This window comes from Chrysemys picta, chromosome 9 (assembly GCF_011386835.1).
Source record: "Chrysemys picta bellii isolate R12L10 chromosome 9, ASM1138683v2, whole genome shotgun sequence".
Lineage (NCBI taxonomy): Eukaryota > Metazoa > Chordata > Testudines > Emydidae > Chrysemys > Chrysemys picta.
The window spans coordinates 44,528,010-44,551,175 of record NC_088799.1 but is presented as its reverse complement, the minus strand read 5'-3'; the positions used below and the strand labels follow the sequence as shown (position 1 = coordinate 44,551,175).

Here is a 23,166-nt window from a genome sequence, read left to right as displayed (position 1 = left end):
AGAATGGCCTGGATTGTCCCCTTGCGGAGCCATGCATGGAAGGAGACTCCATGTGTATCTCCCCCTTAAGCAGGGGAAGTAAAGAGCAACACGTTTAGAGCACCTTCTCCCCTTCCCCATGCTGATGTCCCTTCCCCAGGGGGGTCCAGATGGGTGGGAGCAAATGGAGGAAGGGGGATGCTTCTCCCAAAAGACATTATCCCCTTCTCTCTGCCATGCTTTCTACACATAAATCTGGGCCAGGAGTAACAACTCATTATTACCTCTCTCCAGGTCCCTACACTGCTACTACTGAGCATCCACAATCAATGGACAGCATGGGTCCTGCTGGGTTTTTGCTGCCAGGGGTAGTATGACTAATGAAGCAGCAGCAAATATCCATACAGATTGACATGCTCAAGAGGGAGCATATCCTCCAAAATCTGTAGCCCCCTAAACCCTGAATAAGCCATCAATATCGGTGCAACACCTGTCTCCTCATGTATGGCACAGAGTGCCAGGGACACAAAAAAGGAGACTCTGATATGCAGCCTGCTTTGCTTGGCCCCTCTCTCCTCAGAAATCCACAAAGCAGGCAGAGGCTGTTGATTTTATAGTAAACCTCCATTTTTTGTAAACTGGAAGTTATGTATAGTAACAGACTTCAGAGTCACCAATACAAGAATGGGTAGAGAAATGAGAAGATCCCCCGACGCCCCACCCCTGCCATCTGACATTAGTTACAGTAAGCATGTTTCTGGTAGACATACATAATTAGCCCAAGGATTTTAAAGTGCAAAATAGAAACAGCAGCCATTGAATGCAAAGGAGCAATACCAAGGATACTAAATGAATGGCTCTTTGATGCCTATTGCTTCCAGTAAAAATCCATGTTGATTTATGTTATCTGATCACCATGATCGATTTGCATTATTTTCCCCATTTCAACCAGAGAATGACTTAAATGAAACTATAAAATGCGCTTCTGCAGACCCCTTTGGATTCTGAATTTAGCATGACATGTCAAGTGACTGTTAGAGACGCAAGCTTTTATTCATTAGTCAGCCAGTCTCTCTAGCCCTTTTCCTTTCAAATGAGAACCTCAGTTACTAGCCTCACAAGTGTGGGGGCTGATGAGTGCCCTTACAACTTGCTAGGGGCTTTCCTCTCCTGCAGATAGGAAGAGGTTCACAGGAAGTGGGGTGGGGAATACCCCCGAATTCTTCATCTCCAAACCCTGGTCTCACCAGCCTTGCTGCTCCCTGTGGAATTCCACTGCAGCAAACCACTGCTCCACCCCTCTAACTCCTCCACCAGAGACCTGATGACTGGGAACTCAGCATCATTTCAGGGTGCAAGAGGAGAAGGTTGTGGGTGAGAGAAAAGGATGGATTAGTGCACCTCTGCCTTCTCCACTCAACAAAGCTCCAGTTTGGGGGTGGGGGTGGGGGGATGGGGCAGGGAGGGATTGCATCAGAGCGCTCTGGTAAGAAATGCAGTTTGCAGTGAAGCAGTAGTGTGTTACTAACTCTTCCAGACCCCAAACTCTCTTAAATTACACCACCATGTAACTTCCTTGCAGCACAACCTGGCAGATATTTAAGAGAGAGGATGATAAATAGAGATTAAAGCTGTCCCATATTTATGTATACATTAATTTGCAATATGCTTATCAGAATATCTATACACAATTTCAAAGCCCAATCAATAGGGCTACAGAATCAACCCACTCCTTCAAACAAATCACATATGCTCCATTCTGGAGACAGACAGCAAAAGCATTCCAGCCAATTATATCTGGCATGGTGGAGTATGGGGAGGAGACAATCTCAGAGACAGCCAATAGAACTTTATAGAGAATCACCAGCACCCTGATGTACACTGAAAATGAGCATTAACCCACTATAGAGCTTGAAGCAGTTGTATGCTCCATTTAATACATGGATAGCCACATTCTGCATCTGCTGATGTAGAGTTTGATACTCCCTTATGCAAAAATAGTTAAGCATACATTACAAAGTACTTCAGATTATTTAGCAACTTGTTTTGTAGTTATAGACAAGCATCTGATTTTAGAGTGCACATCTTAAGCTTTATGTAAGGATGGTGGTAATTGTGGATGTAATATTACACTGAATAAATCCAAATGCCCAAAGGAAACAAACAGAAATAAAGAAAAGGCTTGCATTCAAATAGCTACATTTCCAAAAATTTACGCTCCATATGCAAGGCTAAAAACATGGAAAGGTAATCCAACAGATAGACAGGCACAGAAGTAGAAGTCCATGTTAGTTTCACACTTGCACATGAATAAATGTATGGACATTTTTGTACCTGGGAAAAATGAGCAAAATGGTTTGGAGTCTGTTCTAGAGTAACTTTTTGCTGACAACTGTGTTTACATACATTAACATGCTCATTTGGCAACAGGCCTGGGCAAACCTGTGTTTGACCAGCTAGCCCCAGGTGCTAATGATGTGCCACAATACACCTTCAAAATATTTTATATTTATATCTTCATTAAATGATGAAAACATTAGCAAAGGGAGGAAGTTTTAAGGGACTGAGGCTCTCTCATTCACTCCTGTTTAACTCATCTGGCATCAGTAGTGCTCCTCCCAATTTACACTGCAGTAAGAGTAGCGTAAGACCCAGAGGAATTAGGTTATTTTTGTGGCACAATGACACTAAAATGGGCTGACCCTCCACAGGACTGGGGTGGGGGTGGGGAGTCGCCTCCAGGCAGATATGCTCTCTCCATCACCTCCAAGAGGAACATCTCGAGGACAAGCATAGAAGAAGAGAGAAGTAGAAGGAATAAGGAGACATAATAAATAAATAATAATAATAATAATAATAAAGTACATGTATCCCAACATGTTGTATGTGCTTTGCATGTAAGGTATACAATTACAAATCAAGTCTATGAAGAATCAGTTTTGCCTGCCTTCCTTCCTTTCAGAACAAGCTTCGTCATTTCCTTTATTTCATACAACTTTTTAAATGCATCAATCTAGGGACCAATGTCCACAAGCGTGAACCTTCCTAGATCTGCCTTGCTCCCTTTCTAAAAGAAAACGTTCCCAAGCATGTTCATCTCTTCAATCCTACCCCCCACCTGGGAACAAACAGGACATACAGTGTGACCTGAAGGACACAAGCTTTTTGTGGAGATGTTGTTAAGTGTTGCAACCCAAGCCCAGAACCCCGGACTTGGATCTGGGGAGGTAAACATTACCTTGTTTTAAATTTGGGGAAAAATGTAATTTTAAGTGCCAAGAACACTACCTAGCATGCTGACCAGTATTGTCTCATTGTTTCCTTGTACTCTCCCATCTGTCTGTACCTGATGTCTCTTGTGCGATACTTAGACTGTAAAGTATCTAGGGGTAGGGTTAGGGTTATTTGTGTACAGTGCCTACCGTGATGGGGGTCCCATAACAAATAAATAACCGTTTTCTGTTAACAATTTGTAATTTAAAACAGTTTTTCCAAACAATTAAAAAAAAAAATCTATCCTCCGAGAATATGCTCTCAATATTTCCAATCAGTAAAACCTATAAAAAAGTATTTAAAAAAGTACAAGAACATCCTAGAAAAGATTCATTTGTTGCTTATCTGTTCTTAAAATAATACACTTTTCTTCTAAAAGGATTTAGAAGTATCTAAACCACCACTGTGCATTTCCCTCCTGGAACATATTCAGTGTGATGAAAAAATACTTCCTAATGCCATTTTATCCTGAAAAGTTGTTTTTATTCTTTTACAAGTCATTCATCTACACTCTGCAGTGGGCAGGTGATATAATGCCGCAAGCTGAAATGGAACATTGTTATTACCGGGCTATAGGGCTAAGATTTGCCTCTATTGTTTTCTGCAGAACACATTCCCTTTCAGATATCTGCTCTCTTAACCTTGTCAGTCTCACTTACTCACTTTCTTTTAAAAGCATAAAAATGTGACAATGAGAGTAAAGTGACAATTGCCTGCAAACCAACTCTTTCATCTTTAGTTGATTACCTCCAACGGCTACTTGTATTGAATTGCCCAACAGTAATAATACATAACGATAACATATATTCTTCCTCAAAGGACATGTTAAATTGTGCATCTAAAAGGAGTATAAGGGCTTGCTTGATCAGTTTTCAATTTCATAACAGACTAATAAAACATCAAAACCAAGTTACCAATTAATCACCTTTCTTTAGGAGGCAGGGAAGGGGATGTGTAATTTAATCCTGAATCATCATTAAAATATTATTAGTTATATATTGCAGGTTGTCTTTGGCAGCTGCCTAAAGCCCTGTTTTTAAAATTTTTGCCCCCAGTTTCCATTACTCGGATGAATTATCTACCTTTGGCATGGAGGAGATTTTATCAATTATCAAAATTGGAGTATACTAAAACCCTGCCAGGTGTAAAATCTTCAATCTGAACACAAACTTCGATTAGGCCCATTGCAATCTGGGCTACATTATTAATATACTCATAAAAGCATTAAGGAACAATGTGTTTGCCAATGCCCCCATTCAGCAAGCACTTGCTAGTATCCCAGTGAAGCCCAGAGGATTTAGGGCTGGTTTACAAGAGGAAAGTGACCAGAATATCTTCCCATATAGAGACACTATTGTAGAAGAAAAGTGATTTTATTCCAGAATAATTGACCTGCTTTGAAAGTGCATTAATTATTCCAGAATAGAATGTCCACTAAGGGAGCTATTCCAGAATATTTTACTTCGCAATAGCTATTCCGGTCAATTTCCCCATGTAGACAAGCCCTCAATCTTATTTGCTTGTTTTGCTCTTTGTAGGTTTTTCCACATTTTCTTTTTATGAATAGACAGTTTGCTCATTTATCTTTGTGCTTCCCTTCTTTTGGGACTTATCCATCAATTATCTATCGACTTAATCCTCCATTGTGCATTCATACACTGGGGAAGAGGCAATGACTAGCCAGGGCACTTTCACAGTGTTAAAGAAAATGCACTGCAGTCATTTAAAGCCAGTTACATTAAAAATATTGGCACACACACTGATCAATAGATCCCCATTAAATTGTTCTGCAAATTTAGCACTCAGCAGATTTCAAGTGTTAACTCTTTCCTGTTTTCCCACAGAAATATGAATCAAGATGGTAATTGTGATGATAGGTGGCTGAAATAGGGAAACCCGAACATTTAAAATGAACAAATAAATAACACATTACATCACGTATTAGTTGTACTGCAGTAGCATGCAAAGGTCCCACTGCCATCCCCATTGTGTTAGGCACTGGATACGTTGATAATGAAGAGAGTCCCTGCACCAAATTGCTTACAATCCACGTATCAGATGAGAACCAACATACAGAGTCAGGCAGACAGACTAAGGAAGCCCAACAACAATCAGATGGCTACATGGGTTAAATTGATCTTATCTTATTTGTTTTGGCTTTAAACTAAAACTAGTTTTTAGTGTAATTAGGTTTTGCCTTTTGACATATAATTTTAAAAATCAAGGTCACCAAATCCTCTATTAAGTTTCCTGATCCTAAATGTTTACTTTCTCAATACTTATATTGAGAATATTTAAAAGAAGCCTACCAATACACACAGATGTTATAAAAATCAAATATCTCAGTATAGGAGTCCAAGCAGTGCATTTCTAGTAATCAGAGGAGATATATTTTCATATTCATAGCAGTGCTATTAAGAAATAACTGTGCAATTATTATGTAAGTCCCTGGATTCTGCTTGGCTTACAATGGTTGTCAGTCATCCAGAGTACAGGGTTCTGCAAACCATACAGTTAAAACATAACCACATAGCAATGACACAAAGCAGACTTGCACACAGGATTCATGAAACAGTGCAACAGAGGACTCACTGTACTATTATCCACTAGTACGGCTACAGCATCCCTGTACTCTGATTGGCTGAGATAAGCCTAATTCAGTGTAATTAATTATAAGACCTGATACAAGAGTCTTCTCTACATTTAAAAGGAAATAGATTATGTTTGCAATTGCAATGCAGTCAGTTACCAATTTTAGTGATCATGTAATGACTTCTTTGGACATGATTTATGTCAGTGGACCTGGTTTGCAAGACAGTGATTTATAATCGAGAGCTAGGATTAAGTGTTCCCATTAGGTTTTTGTTCAATTTTTCATCTGAGGCTGTTATTTTGAATACTTATTTGAAAATCAGCTGAATTTTTAGGATACCTTTTCCTTCCTTTATCCCTCTTGATTTTTCAGTTTTTTAAATATCTCTCTCTTAATCACACAGTCAATATAACAAAATGCCAAAGGGAAAAAATAACTCTTTCCTAGTACATCCAGAATACCCCCACAAAACTCAGAAGACAAATACCAAGGCTAACAATAGATTATTATATTATTAATTATTAGTATTACCATAACATCTAGGATCCCTAGTCATGGACCAGGACCCCATTGTGCTAGGTGCTGTACAAACACTGAACAAAAAGACTGTCTCTGCACTAAAGAGCTTACAATCCAAGTGTAATACAAGACAATGGGCAGAAACAAAAGGAAAATACAAGGAAACAATGAGATTGGTCAGCATGACCAGCATTGGTGTCAGCACACAACATATAGGGTGACCAGATAGCAAGTGTGAAAAATCGGAATGGTGGTGGGGTGTAATAAGCGCCTTCATAAGGCAAAGCTCCTAATATCTTGACCGTCCCTATAAAATTGGGACATCTGCTCACCCTACACCTGTACCATAACCATTATCAAGTGTTTTGTAGGTATCAAGGGAGATGAGAGTTAGAAGAGGGATTTGAAGGACGATAGTGAGGTAGCTTTGCAGATGTTTATGGGGCATGCCTCCCAAATGCAAGAGGCAGCATAGGAGAAAACACAGAAGTGCTTGTTTGAAAATTTAACCAGTGGGCAATGGAGGGTAGCATCATCATGGCCAAATGGAATCAGGAGTCAACATTTCAATAGAGAACGAGAGAGGATAGGTAGGCTGGGGATAGACCGTGAAGGGTTTGAAAACGAAGACAAGCAGCTTATGTTTGATAGAGAAGTGGGAGCCAGTGCAAAGATTCTGAGAGAGGGGTGACATGATGAAAACAACAGGCTAGTGAAATGATCTTTGCAGCACCATGCTGAAGGGATACAAGATAAGCAAGACTGCATCTGTTATGGGCAGAGAAAAGGATGTTGCAGTAATCAAGACGCAAGACGATAGCCTGGACGAGAGTTTTAGCTGTGTGGATGGATAGGAAAGGTTGCCTCTTAGATATGTGATGCTTAAAAAATAGAAATGTTTGGACATAATTTGGATGTGAGGACCTAGAGAGGGATTGGAGTCAAAGAAGTCTCTCAGGGGACTGGGCTGAGCATCAGGCCAAGATGATGATATTGTCCATAGTGATCAAAAAAGGAGGTGGGGGAGGGAAAACTTAAGAACTCTGTCTTAGCCACGGTGAGCTTGATCTGATGGCTACACATCCACAAGAAGTCATCATACTTTCCTTATTGAACATCCTTATTCACCTTCTCTATCTAGATCTTTAAGTTCCAAGAGACAGCTTGATAATATTTAACTCTTGTGTCGTGTTTTTCCTCAGAGCTCAAAGCATCGGGGTGCCATTATCCCATTTGTCCATATGGGGAAATGGAGGCAGAAAAGTAAAGGCTCTTGCCTAAGGTCACACAGCAACTCAGGGGTAGAGTCAGACACAGAACACAGGTCTCCTGACAGTTATTCAGCTGGACCAAGATATGTGCTTGGAAAGAAAGTTTTACTGTGAAAGAGGATTTTGAGGCATCACATGAAAAAATGGACTTGATGAATGTTCCTCGGTTTAACTCAAAATATCACTTTTCCTGCAGTTTTATAATGTCCCGTTTCTACAAATTAATCATCCTATACATTTTGGGATATAAGCCGCTAGTTGCCTGCAGTGCCATTTTATGTTTACAGTTGAGTCAAGAGGAACTTTTTCATAGTAAGACACAGTATGATGATGTTCATGTGATAGTTCATGTCCGAGTGGGATAGAATGTATCAGGAAAGCTGCCATTGTTCATATTAGAACAGAGAAGACTTGCTGGTGTTTTCTGGATTTTTAAAATTAAGTAGAATCTGTTAGATTCTAGAAAACTTCTTCAGACTGGCAACAACTTCAGGAAAAACAGGGTTTAAAAAGAGTCAAAGTTAGAAAGTAGTCAATGAAAACAAATTAAGAAGAGAACCTGATTTCCAGCTGCTAGAAGCCTGGGGAAAATAAACTAGAACAGTGAAAAGAAGCAGGTGTGACTAATATAGGCATTTGTCCTGCTTGTTGGGCCTAATTCAGAACTAGTGTAAGTAACGTCAGTGGAGCTATGATCATTTACGTCAGTTGGAGGATCTCTGCCCTCCCTCCACTTTACATATGTGCTGATAGATTTCCTAAAATTAGTTTCAATTTTATATTCACAAAAGAAGATCAGGACCTCAGCAATACAAGTGATCTTCTAGCCACAGTTCGGATAGCCTTACTGCATGCTAAAATATGTAGGGAGTCTTGTGCTGAATCATGTAGAAAATGAGTGGCCAAACTGCATGAGAAGCATGTCTTGTTGGAAACCCAGGCTCATTTGTTTTATCTAAAGATAAAAATTCTACCAGCCACTGTAGGAGAGCTCTGGAAATGCCACTGCTCTCTGGATCTGGACTATCAACACACAGCCTGACAGGTTGAGTGTCAACTTGTAGTGTTAACTTATCCTTTTTTAAAAAAATAAATAAAAAATACCATCCAAACCATACACAATATTCAATTCTTCCAGTTTGGACTACATATAAGCCTTCTAAATACATGTTATTGCTCTATACTAGACTATAGTTTTGTTATCCCCCCCCCCCCCCCCCGCATTACTTGAAGATTTATATTACTACATTCAGTAGTGCTGGATGCAATGTTTAAAACACTTTCCTTGCATTCATTTGTGTGTAGTAAATTACCACACTGACACAACATCCATTGTAAAATAGGCAACACAGAGTAGACAAGCCACACTTTTCTTCTATGGCGTCAGAAGTTGCAATCGTTTTTCATATGAAAATCTGCCAGTTTGAATTTTAAAAGTCAGAAAGAGAGTCATGTACAACTTCTGACAATGTACTGTATTGCATAGACTCCAAGAAAATAATCCTATTGCATTCCACAGCCAAACAAATACCTCATTCCATTTGAAGAGTTTGGAGGTCAAGTATACACAAGATGCGCACTGCAGGGCAAGCTCAATAATCATTCGTTCACAATGTGATGCTCCCTGGCACAGCTCAAAGGTTTTTTAATTTTACATGTTCAGAAGATAAAAATGTTAGAACTTCAGGGAATATTGGACACAGCAATATAACGAATTATACTTTGCAGAGAAAAGGACACTGATCAGAAAGAAGTTTGAACTTTTACTCTCCATATGTAGACTTAATTGAAAGTGTTAGTGAAGCTGTAATGGGAAGTTCATAATGCTTATGTATTCTCTGTCTGTTTCTTGATGCACAGATTGAGAAGGAGCCAATGGAGGAAATGAAGAAAGGAGGGGTACAGTCATAACGCTGAGGATGAATAACTTCAATGAAGATGATCCTTCATTCAGAATCCCAAGCCAGTGTCTAATCCATTGTTCTACACTGCCGCTCATAATGGACAAGACTGGGACTCAGGAGACCTAAAGTCTATTGTTGGCTCTGCTACTGGCCTGCTGGGTAACCTTGGGCAAGTTACTTCATCTCATCTCTCAATCTCTAAAATGGGGAAACGATACTAATATTTGTCAAGTGAGATCTATGAATTAAAAGTGCTATAAAGAACTCAGTGTTGTTATTAATAATAAAACAGACAGTAGTGGCAATATGATGTAGTTTGATGTAAGCAAATGTATCTTATACCTGTGAAGATATAGTGCCATCCCAACTGGTAAACATGAGCAAAACACAAAGGCAACAGGAGACAAAAGACTATGAATGCTCATCATGCATAAGATGCCACGGCTAAAAGGAATATTCCAATCTTCCTTTTAGACAAATATTTTTTTTTTAAAATAAGAACTTTCACAGCTACAAACCGAGATAATTTGGCCCATGTACAGGAGGGGAAGAGAAATACTCCAATGGAGCCTCTCCTTGGTCTCCCTCTGTAGGGAGTCCTTTGTTCACCAAGCCAAAACAAAATTATACATCCTGGCCAACTTTCAGCTCAGTAGGTCAGTAGGGTACAGGACTCTACTTAGCAGGGTCATGCATGTGGAAAGGGGTGTGCAACAGTTTGTCTGGATAAAAGACCAAGTATTATGAGATTACAAAAAACTATTTAAAAACACGACTCCTACTTCTCTATTATCCAGCAGTAAATAATGGAAACCACAGGCAGGATTTTTTTTTTTAAATAGCTCATTGATTTTGGATGGCATCCATTCACCACACTGTGCCTACATTTCATATAGTAATTAACTACAAACCAGAATGTATTTCTGCAGCCAAGTCTTTTTTTGTTTTGTAAATTTCATTGCATGTCAGCTTTGCTAACCAGTTGCCTACATTTCAAGCTAATATTTCCAAGTTCAGTAAAATATGTGTCAGCAGCCCTGTGACTCAGCAAACTCATATGTAGAATGCTCATTTCATAGGCCAGCCAGGAGGCTGGCGGTGCTGGCTAGTTACATTACTTCTTTCTTAGGATGCCAGCTGTCATGCAGGCAGGGACGCCAGTGACATGAAGATCCAGCACCCGTTGATTACTGCACTGTCAGTCATTTTACTGTCTGCACTGAGAAAAGGCCAGACTGGACCTGGCTTTTGTAATAAGGGCATAAAGTGGGAGGCAGAGTGGTCTAGTGGGCAGAGCACTAGCCTGGGAGTCAGGAGTCCTTAGGTCTGAGCCTGGTTTGCCACAGACCTGCTCGGTGATCTTGGGCAAGTTGCTCCACCTGTCTGTGCCTCCATTTTCCCTCCCACTTATTGCCTGTTTAGATCACAAACTGGGGAGGAGAGGGACAAGGGGGCAGGGACTGTCCCTTAATATGCATGCAGTCTCAGTGAGGAATCTAGGCACTCTTATTAACAATACAATAGTAACAGGGAATCACTCCACCTTGCATTTCCCTACTTTGTGTAGGGCAAGCCATCCTCACAGCCGCACCAGACACCTCAGGGGTGAAGGGGAGGAAGGGCCAGTGAATGGCACCAGCTGTGAATTCCCCGTGTGTCAGGGCACCATGGGAAGAACTGTACCCGTTGACTCAAATGGCTCCTTCCTTACAGCTGTGTCTGATCGGACAACAGAGCCCTAAGGAGGACACACAAAATCTGGAGGGGGAGACCCAAATGTTAAGTAGTAGGGCTGCTTTGACACTATGACCCACAGAATAAAAACGTTGCTTTATGGCCAATATTCTTTTGTTCACACAACAGTGTTTCATTCAGCGCCTGTAAACATCTATTTCCTTAGTCTGTTGTGAAAAGTAAATAAAATATGAGAGAAATATGCCAGTGAGAAACCAAATTTGTCAGAAACCGTCAAACTCATACAAATCATTTTCTGGCAGCTCTAACACCTGCTAATTTGGGGGCTGAAAATTGGTATAGGTTTCAAAGTACATTGTCCCGCCTCTCCCCAGAGATCATCAGCCAAATGAATATATTACTAGCAGTTGGATTCTCATTACCACAAATTAGCCTCACTGTAAGATGACAGGAGCAGAGCCAACCTTCTGTGGTCTCATACAGAGCACCTGTTAGTGCTCCATTGAAAAGGCACTGAGGAGGGAGGGCAGGTTTCTCTCTGCTGTCTGCACACAACAAAGCTTTATTGTCAGACTATTGATACCTCTTCTGACAGCAACTTTCAGTCTCCACACTTGCACTGCTTTTAATCCATTAACAATGAATCCAAGTCATCTTGTTTGGAACTCTCCCCATGAGGAGTGCGGGGAGTGACGGGGGGGTTGCTGTGGCCGGGAAGGTGTCAAATAATGTGTAGTATCACCACAAGCAAAACCTGTTGTACTCTAACTTACAGCAATTCAGCTGTTGAGTTGCAAGCAGAAAGGTTGAAGAAAGGAATGCTTAGCTCAAGGAAGGATATTCTGTTATCAAAATGAATTAAAGAATGAAAGGCTTTGTTAGTGATAAGGTTGAGGTTCTGTTCATTTTAAAAGTAAGAAAAGGATTAGTTGGTTATCCCAGGCTGGGGAAGGAGGAGGATCTGCTGGACAGTGGGGTTGAGGGATGGGATGGATTGAACTTTCCCATACTGCATATGGTAAAGTACAACTGGATAGTGGCTAGGAAGTTGGCATGCTGTGATCACTATACCTGGCCAACTAAGACCTGTAAACATTCTATTCTATTCATTTGTTGCACTCTTTTCTCCACCCTGGCCCACTTGCTTGTCCCATCCACCTTCATAATCTTCTCTTTTAGACTGTAAGCCAGGGACTGTGGCTGGGACCATCATTAACAATATGTCTGCACAGCGGTTGTGGCTTTTAGACTTTTCCATGATCTAACATATTAAATAATAAATCCAGGAATTTGCCCATGAAACCTTTACAATGTGCCATATACACAAAGACTTTTTGATTTTGCATCATCTCAGATACTCAGGGCCTGATTCAGATGACAGGGTATCTGTCTCTTTCATCACCGTAGAACCCAATTACTGGTGGTGCCTTTCATGATCCAATTGGCCAGCTGACATCAGCCTACTAGCATCCATCCATCCATCCCCAACATTACCAGGAAAGGTGTCTGCCAGACCTGTAGCCAAGACCAAGTGGTCCCTTTTCCTATTTCCAACAACAAAAGAGGCAGGAACACAAGCTAAAACATTTGCAGAATGTGAAAGTTTGATTTATTAAGTGTTTGCACTAGCACAGGTTTGCTCATATAGCAAAATTTAAAGAAAAAAAGGATTCAGCAGTAGTGCTAAAGCTGTCCATATGTCTGAAATGGGCACTAATCCAAAAATAACAAGTCTGTCCACAGATGTAATACATTTAATTGAGTTTTATACACTAATCATTTTGCGTGACTCTGGCAGCTGTTAAAAATAGTTCTAGTTCAGCTTTGACTGCAGGATAATTTAAATACCTGTGGGTTTTTTTTTTTTTTAATAAAAATAAAATGAAGTCTCCTCAGTCCAAAATATAGACAACCTTTTGGGATTAACATGCATGTCAGAGAGAGTATTCAGTTGAACCCTCTTCATATTGCCCTGCTTGCATCAAAATCACCTCTCTAATCAAACATCCAAGCCTTCCCATTAATACTCTTAGGGCTGGTCTACACTTGGGGGTGAGGGGGATCGATGTAAGGGCTAGTCTACACTACCCGCCCGGATCGCTGGGTAGAAATCGATCTCTCGGGGATCGATTTATCGCATCTCATCTAGACGGATAAATCGATCCCCGAATCGACGCACTTACTCCCACCTCGTCAGGAGGAGTAAGCGCCGTCAACAGGGGAGCCGAGGCGGTTGATTTGCCACCGTCCTCACAGCGGGGTAAGTCGAATAGGATACACCGAATTTAGCTACGCTATTCACGTAGCTGAATTTGCATATCTTAAAATCGGCCCCCCCTTTAGTGTAGACCTAGCCTAAGATACGCAACTTCAGCTACGAGAATAGCGTAGCTGAAGTCAACGTATCTTAGATTGATTTACCTCAGGTCCTCATGGCGCGGGATCGACGGCTGCGGCTCCCCCGTCGACTCTGCTTCCGCCTCTCACTCTGGTGGAGTTCCGGAGTCGACGGGGAGCGCGTTCGGGGATCGATTTATTGCGTCTAGACGAGATGCGATAAATCGATCCTCGATAGATCGATTACTACCTGCCGATCCGGCGGGTAGTGAAGACATACCCTTAGAACCCAATTACGGCGATCTACGTAAATGGGATTTAGCCTCCACACAACAAAATGAGAAACAACATTGCCCAACTGGGAGGGTTTTTAAACATGCATTTATCATTTTAACCCCGTGCATCGCTTTTGTGTCTAACTCTCATATGTGCTCAGCACTAGCCAAACTAGTCTCGCATTAAAGTCCAACTCCCACTGACTCCAACAGGAGCAGAGTTCGGCCAACACTGAGCCCTTTTGAAAATCCCATCCTAAAAGCTGTATTATAGTTTTAAGAATCACACTCAAAGTGTGCATAATACAATGGTTTTGACTTGTGGGAGTGTATAAAAGCATCTAGGCTTATTTTTCCCAAGAGTAGACAACAAGGCCTACTAGCGAGCTACCCTCTAAAAGGGGGAGATCTTGTAAAACATTCAAGAAGGCAAAGAAACTTTCACAAACAGCAGACACCCTCAAAAATAAGCAACCGGAGAAGTGACCACTCTATCTTGACTGATGCTCTATTGCGTCTACAGCACCAAGCCTGAGGAAGACCTGAAGCCCTTTAAAACAAGGTTTGTTGAGACTAAGTTGATTCCTCTGTTTGCAGCCCTGACTTTTTATAATAATTCAAAACAGCAGCAAAACAAAATGGAAAAAAGGACCGAACTAATTCAATTCAAAGGTCTCTCTTGGTAAGCGTCCCGTATCATACCACTCTTAGCAACAGAATGTCACATGAAGAAAGGAACTTTGGTTTTGTGCAAAGGAAAACCTAAAGAACAAATGAAGCTCTCAGTGCAACAAAGCAAAGCTACATTATCAAAAGTTCTCACCTAACCTAGATAGAAGACAGTCCATAACTTGCAATAAACAACCTATTTGCCCATTTCTAAGAAACGATTGGAAATTTAAGCTACTTGAAATGTCCAAAGACTCTTTTCCTTTCCTCAAAAGGCTTCATCAGCATCAAGGAATAAAACTGCTGGCTTGACCTAAGGGGTTGATAGGTTAATCTATTCTGACCGTATCTTTATTCTAAAACGATACTGAAAGATCACTTGAATCACTCACCAGCATTTAACAATGCCGACGTATTTCCCCGCTTTACCACAGGGCTGCTCAAAAGGGCCTTGCTACTGGATTTTAAAGCCATGTGGGATATTGAAGCATTTTTGAAGATTAACTGTGAAATAAAGCAAAATGCCATGTCTCTCATGCTGTCCCCTCCTGCTCTCACCTCCCTCCAGCTTGTAACATCCAAAAGTAAAAGCAAACTTTTAGTTTGTAATTTGACTGTCTTTCAGCATTTGTTATGGTCATACTTTAAGCCAGTGGTTTTCAACCTTTTTTCATTTGAGGACCCCTAAAAATTTTTGAATGGCGTGCGGACCCCTTAGAAAATCTTAGATAGTCTGTTGACCCCAGAGTTCATGGACCACTGGTTGAAACACACTGCTTTAAGCCATGTACTAATTTCTATTTATTTTAGATCATCTTTCCCCCCCCCCCCACCCAAAGGCAGCATCTAGACAAGAGCTCTACAAATCCCCTGATAACACTGAGTATACAGGATGATGCTCATTCTATTAATCAAATAAATCCTGGTCTAGTTTAGCATATTTTAAGTTCTTTTAAAGGCTTAATCCTGCAAGGTGCTGAGCACTTGGGCCCAGATACAACAAAACACTTAAGTACAGACTTATTTTTAAGCACAAGTAGTCCCATAGAAATCAATGGGACCACTTACACGTTTAAAGTTAAGCATATGCGTAAGTGCTTTGCTGGACTGCCGACAGAGTGTTCAGCACTTTGCAATATAAATCCTATACAAGCATTTGATTTTCCTTAGTAATACTGTGACCAGAAGACACCAGCCCGAATATAGCAATCTCCAGATGAAAGACAAATCTACTTGTTATTAAGATAACTGTCACTCCCTTCAGAGCTCGGAGGATAATCTTTCAAATGTCTATTCCTTCACGCACTCACATTTAACTGCGTGCCATGACTCTTCAAAAAGGAATCAGACTTCAAGTGACTCAGTAGTTTGTGAAACATTTTAAGACATTAGTCAGATGATAATTCTCTCTCTGAACTGTATTAGTGATCAGGAAGAAAAACATTTTATTCTACTTTCTGTGTCTCTACATTCCTTGACGTTGAGTGGGAGAATGTAGGTAAAAATGTTTGCAGTGTTGTAGCCGTGTTGGTCCCAGGATATTAGAGCGATAAAGTGGGTGAGGTAATATCTTTTACTGGATCAATGTCTTGAGAGAGAGACAAGCTTCTGAGCTATAGAGCTCCTTTTCAGGTCTTAGTGTCCATCTGCCATTTGTGCCTTTGAAAATCCCAGTCTGTCTTTTTCAAGCCTAGAAGGTAGGCCCAAGTTCAGTTAAACACTTAGGCATTTGCTTAAATCCATGTCTAGTTAGTAGAGAATTTAAACATGCACATAAAGTAACACACATGCCCAAGTGCTCTCCTGAATAGGGTTGTTTTCCTCAATCAAGGCCATAGAAAGCTGAGGCACAAACAATGACTCGACAACTAGCAGAAATGATACACAAGTGAGAGAAGCTTGCCTGCAATTATATAGTAGAAATTAAATAACGTCTACAACATTAGCATGCTTATTTTGTGGGGTCATGAAGTTTCATGTGTTTCCTACCTTGAAAAGCTGTGATATGACCAACTATCATATATTTCAGTTCAAAGTTCAAGGCCTGGATGTTGTGAGTCCTCTCTCTCCGAACAGCTGTCTGGTAACTTTCTTCCATCTTCTTAGTGCAACAGGTTGGTGCTCTGTGCTGGCAGATCTGCAAATCCGATTCTTTTGGAAAACAAAAACAAAACCAGAAATGGAAGAATTAAAACTACTTTCTAGATAGATACCATACAAGTAAAAGAAAATGCTTTTTCTTACAGTCAAATTACAACCTAGGAGGTGGATGTCCTACAATAGACAAAACCCATAAGGAATGAACCATTGAAATTGAGTTAGCAATTTAAGGGTTCTAATTTATTATATTTTATGTCAGTGTCAGCCAGATTTGAATAACTTCACAGTGTCATGTGCTCCCACTCTTATGTCATATCACTGTTAAAAGCTTGTCACTTATTCCATCATTGGTCGATGCTGAGTGTCATGATGAAGCACTAAAAATCACAAGAAGGCAGAACAGTACATACAATAGGCACAAAAATCACCTGAACTAAAATATTAAGAGCTAAATTATAGTAAAGTGATATCTTAAACCCACTATATTTAAAGGAGCAGCATTTCTGCTGGAAACCATGAATCACAAAGTGTCAGCCCAGAAGTGTGAAATGTGTGTGTCAAATTCTGCTAGGCTGGAGTAGGAGTTGTGTGGCCCACAGGTGCTACTGTAATACAAATAAAACGGCCTGTTTTTTCTACCAGCCTTATATTCAGAAGCCTCCTTACTAATAAAAAACTAATTTGGGGGAGTTTTATTTAAATAAAATGTAACTTTAAATATTGAGGGCCAAATTCTGCCCTGCCTTACAATGCAACAAAACTGAAGTTGCATTTTGCTTTGCAACCACGGAGAAAGTGACTCATTAAATTTTGTATAAAAAATACAGGTTTTTCTGAATGAGATCTGTCTGGATTTTTTTAATCCTTTTATGTGTATTTTATGCAAGTTCGGTATTCCTGATTATGGAATTTGCACTATATACAGTCATGCTGGATATTCACAGGTTATGTATTGTATTCATAGCGATAGCAGGTGCATTAAAGGTCAATAAAAGGAATGTGTTAGAATATAGATAAAAATATCTTGGTGATTCATAAAATATATTTTTCCAAAGGAAAAGCAAGGAAGAACAGAGAAAAGAGGAGTAACTAAACACAAAGAGAAAATACTGGTGTATAGACAAAACATTTTAAAAAGAGAGACACATTCCCCCTCTCAAGTATGCAATTTTGAAGTAAATTCAAAAGGTTAAGAAAGTCCCTAGAAGAAAAACTGCCTAAAATGAGCAGTTTTAGGAGCTATCCTCCCCCCCTCCCCCCCCCGGCCCCAACAAAAAAGAAACCCATTTTCTTTTAATGTAAAAATAAAACTTCTGGAGATCAGGCAAATCCTGAGTGTGACCAACTTTAGGAAATGTTGCAAAAAATCTTCCCACCATAAAAATGACACTCACAACACTGACCCCTCCTTCCTAGTCTTACCCCATAACAAAAAAAAATGAAATTAATAAAAAGCTTTAAAAAAAAAAAAAAAAAAAAAAAACACACCACTGCTGTATCCCAAGCAGAGTTTTGACCTCAAAAGGAAGAAGTGCCAGAGACTCCATCAAGTCCATTAGGACTTGGCTATTGCAATTGATTTTACTTGGAAGGTGTGATAGATATGGCAATTTCCTGCATATCCTTGGGAGACTTTATTGAATTAAGATTAAGTACCTTTGGGCTCCGTTGTATGAAATGTAAAGTTTATGTAATATTGTGGGCCAGGATCGCATGTAACCTCTCTAGGGGAGAGATGTGAAGTGAGCGCTGGGAGTTCAAAGGGCTATATTGAAAACGTTCCAGACAAGAATGGACTTTTGGGAAAATACATGGGAAGTGGATTTCCTGGGGAATATGTAGGGGCAGGTGAATGCAAAGTCCCCGCATCTGATTATGCGAACCCTAGCGTTTTCCAGCTACATGAGGAGGACTGGATCATTGTCTGTGGATTTACACTGGAGATCAAAGGCTCAAACTGTATAAGGTGACAGCCAAACTGTCCAGCCTGGGTCCTGGTTCTGACTTTGAGACAGTCATAAATTTGTAGCCGGGACAAAACCCAGTTGTAGGTTTTGAAGACCAGACACCACTCAGAGCCAGAGACTGGAGTTAGGGTGACCTCTGGTAAGTTTATTAGCATGTATGTAGGTTTTAAATATGCTTTCATCTAAGAATAACTGTGCTTGCATTAACTTTATAACTGTGGGCAATACAGTGGTCACAGCCTCTGGGGAGAAAGCAAAGTGCAGATGAGCATTTAGGTTGCCTGGTTTGCTGGGGCCATCACAGTGTAAATCCAGGGAGCTGTGCGGCTTTAAAATCCCGCTCTGCAGGGAGTGAGATGCAGGCTTCTGCCCAAGAGAGGTGACAGCTGGGAGCCAGAGACTACAGTGGATGCCTTTGAAGGACCATGAGAGGGAATACAGGTGCAGTTGGCCTGAAATTGTGACAGAAGGCACTTAGCTACTATGGTGGTGGGCAGCAGGATACACCCTTCAGACAGATCTCTAACATCTGCATTATTTTCAATACATACCTTGTTTGAGAAATATAAATATGGTTTAACTTTAAAAGTACAGCAAGTGAATAAAAAGAAAGATTAAAAAAGAAGATTTGTGTCACTAACTACAGTTAGTAGGGATTTTCAAAAGTGCCTAAGGGTATGTCAACCGTCCCAGGAAAAACTTGGGCACCAAGTCTCAGAGCCTAGGTCAATTCACTCTGGCTTGGGCTGCAGGGCTAAAAGTAGCAGCGTAAATATTCCCACTCAGGCTGGAGTCCAGGCTCCGAGACCCTCCCCCTTGCTGGGCTTCAGAGCCAAGGCTCCAGCATGAGTGAGAACATCTACACTTAGCCCTGCAGTCCAAGCCCTACCAACGCGAGTCAGTTGACCCAGGGTCTGAGACTTGGCACCACAGGTTTCTCTTTGCAGTGTAGACATACCCATTGATGGCCAAAAGGCAATAAGACTTTTGCTTCTAATCCATTTACACACATTTTGAAATCCCTCCCTGTGTTACTAACATTTGATCTCTGACAAATAATGAATGACTAGGACTCCAATTCTCCAAAAGGAGCCATATGCACAGATTTCAAGTGGGATGCTGTGCATCTGGATCCCTTTGGAGAATCAGGCCCAACGAAAGCAATACTTGTTAGTATTTCTACTTGTTTGGCTTTTACAGACTAATTAGTGCATGAACATGAATATGAGAAACATAAAAAGTGCACAGTATACAGAAGCAGGTCTACAGGAATACATATTTGTTTGTTGCTCATTTAAATTCAAAGTCCATTGCGTGACTCCCAACATTTTAGAAAATACAGCTGTTTTCCACCCCCATGTTCACATGCACATGGATTATATACATTTCATGGACAACATGACTAACTTAGCATTATGGGCCAATTCTTCACACTGATGCCAAGAAAATCAGCTGTGCACACAGGTAAATGCAAGCAGGGTTGAGAAATGAGAGTTGGGTAACATTTTCCAAAATATCTAAGTGACATAGGAGTTGACCTGGCTGGGAATTTTCCAATGTTTTTCCATCAGAAAATGCTAGTTCATTGAAACCAAAACCATTTCCAGGAAAGAACTGGTTCTGAGGACTCCCCCAAATTGAAAAAAAAAATTGAAATAAAGATTTTGAAACTGTTGAAATAACTCATTACTGCATTTTCAAAATGAAAATATTTGTTTTTTTCTGTCTGAAATGACTTTGTTTTGAAATTGTCTAGATTATACTAAAAAGGTAATATAAAATTTAAAAATTTAAATTGAAACAAAAGCTTGGAAAATATTGAAATTAAACATTTCAATTGACAGGAACTTAAATGTTTTGGGAATTATCGATTTGCAAAAAAGTTTTTGACTTTTTGTACTCATTTGGAATGAGAATTTTTTTTTTAAATCTCAACAATTCTTGGGGCACAAGAGAAGTGTTTTCTGCCCAGCACTCCTTAGGAGCATGAGGGCTTGTCCATACAAAAACTTAGTTTGCAGCAGGCTGGGGTATAAATCTATCCCGCTCTAGCTGCCACGCAGTAAGCATCCATGTGGACCCTGCCACTGTGCATTAAAAATCCCATAGTGGGTTTTAATCTCCTCCCACTTCAAAGTGGGGTAGATCAAAAAATACCAGGGAACTTTAACTGCATGCAGCAAGGTCCATGCTGTTAGTGTGCAGCCAGCTAGTGTGGGGTAGATTTACATCGCTACTTGCTGCACACCAACGGTATGTCTATACTACTCACTGGATCGGCGGGCAGTGATCGATCCAGCGGAGGTCAATTTCTTGTGTCTAGTCTAGATGTGATAAATCGACCCCCGAGCACTCTCCCATTGATTCCTGTACTCCACTTCTGCGAGATGCGCAGGTAGAGTCGACGGGGGAGCAGCAGCAGTTGATTCACCACAGTGAAAACACCGCGGTGAGTAGATCTAAGTACGTGGACTTCAGCTACGTTATTCACGTAGTTGAAGTTGCGTATCTTAGATCGATCCCCCCCAGTGTAGACAAGGCCTAAGTGTTTGTATAGACGAGCTTTAAGATTTTCCATTGAAAGTTAATAGGACTTAGGCTCCTATGTGACTAAGTCACTTTTGAAAATAGGACTTGTGCTCTTTTGAAAATTGTACCTAATATTCTTAGCTCCAAGCTGCTGTTACTCAGGATGCTGGACTCTTCCCCTTAGCTCCCATAGCCCGTCCGCACAAAGGTGTTCTGAACCCCTGCTCTGAGAGCCCTGGAAGGGCTCAGATTCACAGTGTATGGAGTTTGAGAACTAAAACCCTTCATGCCACCTCTGTGCCCATCCCATAAAACTGAAACATGGCATTTCTGTAGGTTATGCACCTTACAGGCCCATGCAAAAGGCCAGAGGATTTGAACCAAAGCAGCTATGTGGAAGAATCTAATGTCTCCTTAAGAAAGCTGTAGGAAGCCCCAAGGGAAGCTGCTCTCGTAGAATTCCTCACTCAGTAAACTCCCTGGATGAATGCTGCAGGAAGCTGATGATTAGGCCTGCTGATTCGGAGCTGAAAGGATATAAAAGGCATTCTTAAAAAGCAACAGCACAAAGGATCCTGAAAGTTAAGAACTTGATATAGAACACAGAATATTAAAAGATCAACAAAACGATCCTTAGTCTCCTAATGATACTTTTAAGTCAGTATTGTTATCATATAGCAAGCTTGGCAGCTCTCTCTTATTTAGTATTAGCCTTGAGGGAGAACCTTTAGCCCAATTATAGAACTCTAATATAAGCTTTCTGTACTCTACATTCCTTGGTGCTGAGATTAATTAGAGAGGATTAGCACTGTCCTGAAGACTTTAATAATGCTGGAAATATGGTAATAAATTCATCCCATTACATCTTAATGCAAAACACAGTCTCCATCAATAAGGCATACATGTGGGGAAAGAAAGCACTGACACCATGGTGACGGAGTGGCAAACTGCATTAACACCGCTGAGACAGGCTCAGGAATACGTATCAGATTTCAAACCCATAGCTGCCAAGGGTGCTGGGCAGGTGACTTACTAAACACAGCCATCTGTTCTGTTTGAGAAGGACATCACAACCACACAATTGTACCTAGAGCTGAGGTGGCTAAGCCTCCCTTAAAAAAATCTCCTCCAAGTGCATCATGAACAGTCACTAAAATAAAGATGCTCTTTTCAAATTACAGAGGTAAAAGAAGAAGAAAATTGATCAGTGATGTCATTTCAGTGACTAGCACCCATTAAATTCTCTCTAGATGGTGTATATGCTTTTTCTGTACTTGCCACGTATTTACTGTGCCATCTTGTATACCATTGTGGAACAGGGAAAGACCATGCCTTGTGCTACACTTGCGGCATGGATTCTTCAGGGCTGCTCAATGGTTTGTAATGTCCTTCTGAAATGGTCTCAGTCAGTCAATCATGGTGCAGGGATACTGCACAGTCACTGACACAGGAGAGCCATATGAAACATTTCTCAGAAAATATTTGTTGAAAGCTATTTTTTAATTTCAGTGTGACCATGTTCATTGAGTATATAGATTCCCCTTCAACAAACCTTTGAGCTACCCTTGCATCATGGCAGTACGCTGTCAGGCTGTTCAACAGAGACTGTGGGCTCCGAGGAGCTGAGCAGTAGCCCGCAGACCTTTGATCAGTACAATCCACAAAAACCATTCTGAAAATGCACTTGAGAGAGGGACAATAGGAGTGCTACAGAGCTGGTAATACAGCTATTCATCTCCTTACCCATCTAGTTTTCTGTAGGGTCACTGATCACCATGGTATCAGGGCACCTCAGTATCTTGGAATCAGCTTTTGGAATTGAGCATCTTACTAGCTATACATGTACTTCCACCACTTTATATGCACCATTCCCAGCTTGATAGAACTGTTTTCTAATCACTGCCTTACATTTTAACATTCAGACACTTTGTTCATTTAAAACATATCACATGGCCCTCTTTGAGGACCACGTCCATGCCAAACACCACGACAATCCTGCTGAACAGAAACCAGCCAGGCCGTCACATGCCTGTTCCTGTCTCTTCATCTCTACTG

At 40.7% G+C, this 23,166-nt stretch overlaps 1 protein-coding gene across 6 annotated transcripts in view; it reads right to left on the bottom strand.

The window, feature by feature from the left end:
- LOC101935126 (glypican-5-like) overlaps positions 1 to 23,166 on the bottom strand; it is a 623,976-nt gene that overhangs the window by 561,502 nt on the left and 39,308 nt on the right. For 5 of the 6 annotated variants that reach the window (XM_065557002.1, XM_065557001.1, XM_065556999.1 and 2 more), the window contains exon 2: positions 16,505 to 16,666. In XM_065557002.1, the coding sequence (XP_065413074.1) occupies positions 16,505 to 16,666 (162 nt within the window). Of the gene's footprint in view, positions 1 to 16,504; positions 16,667 to 21,456; positions 21,634 to 23,166 lie in introns of those variants that run through there. The other variant, XM_065557000.1, reaches the window with a different exon arrangement.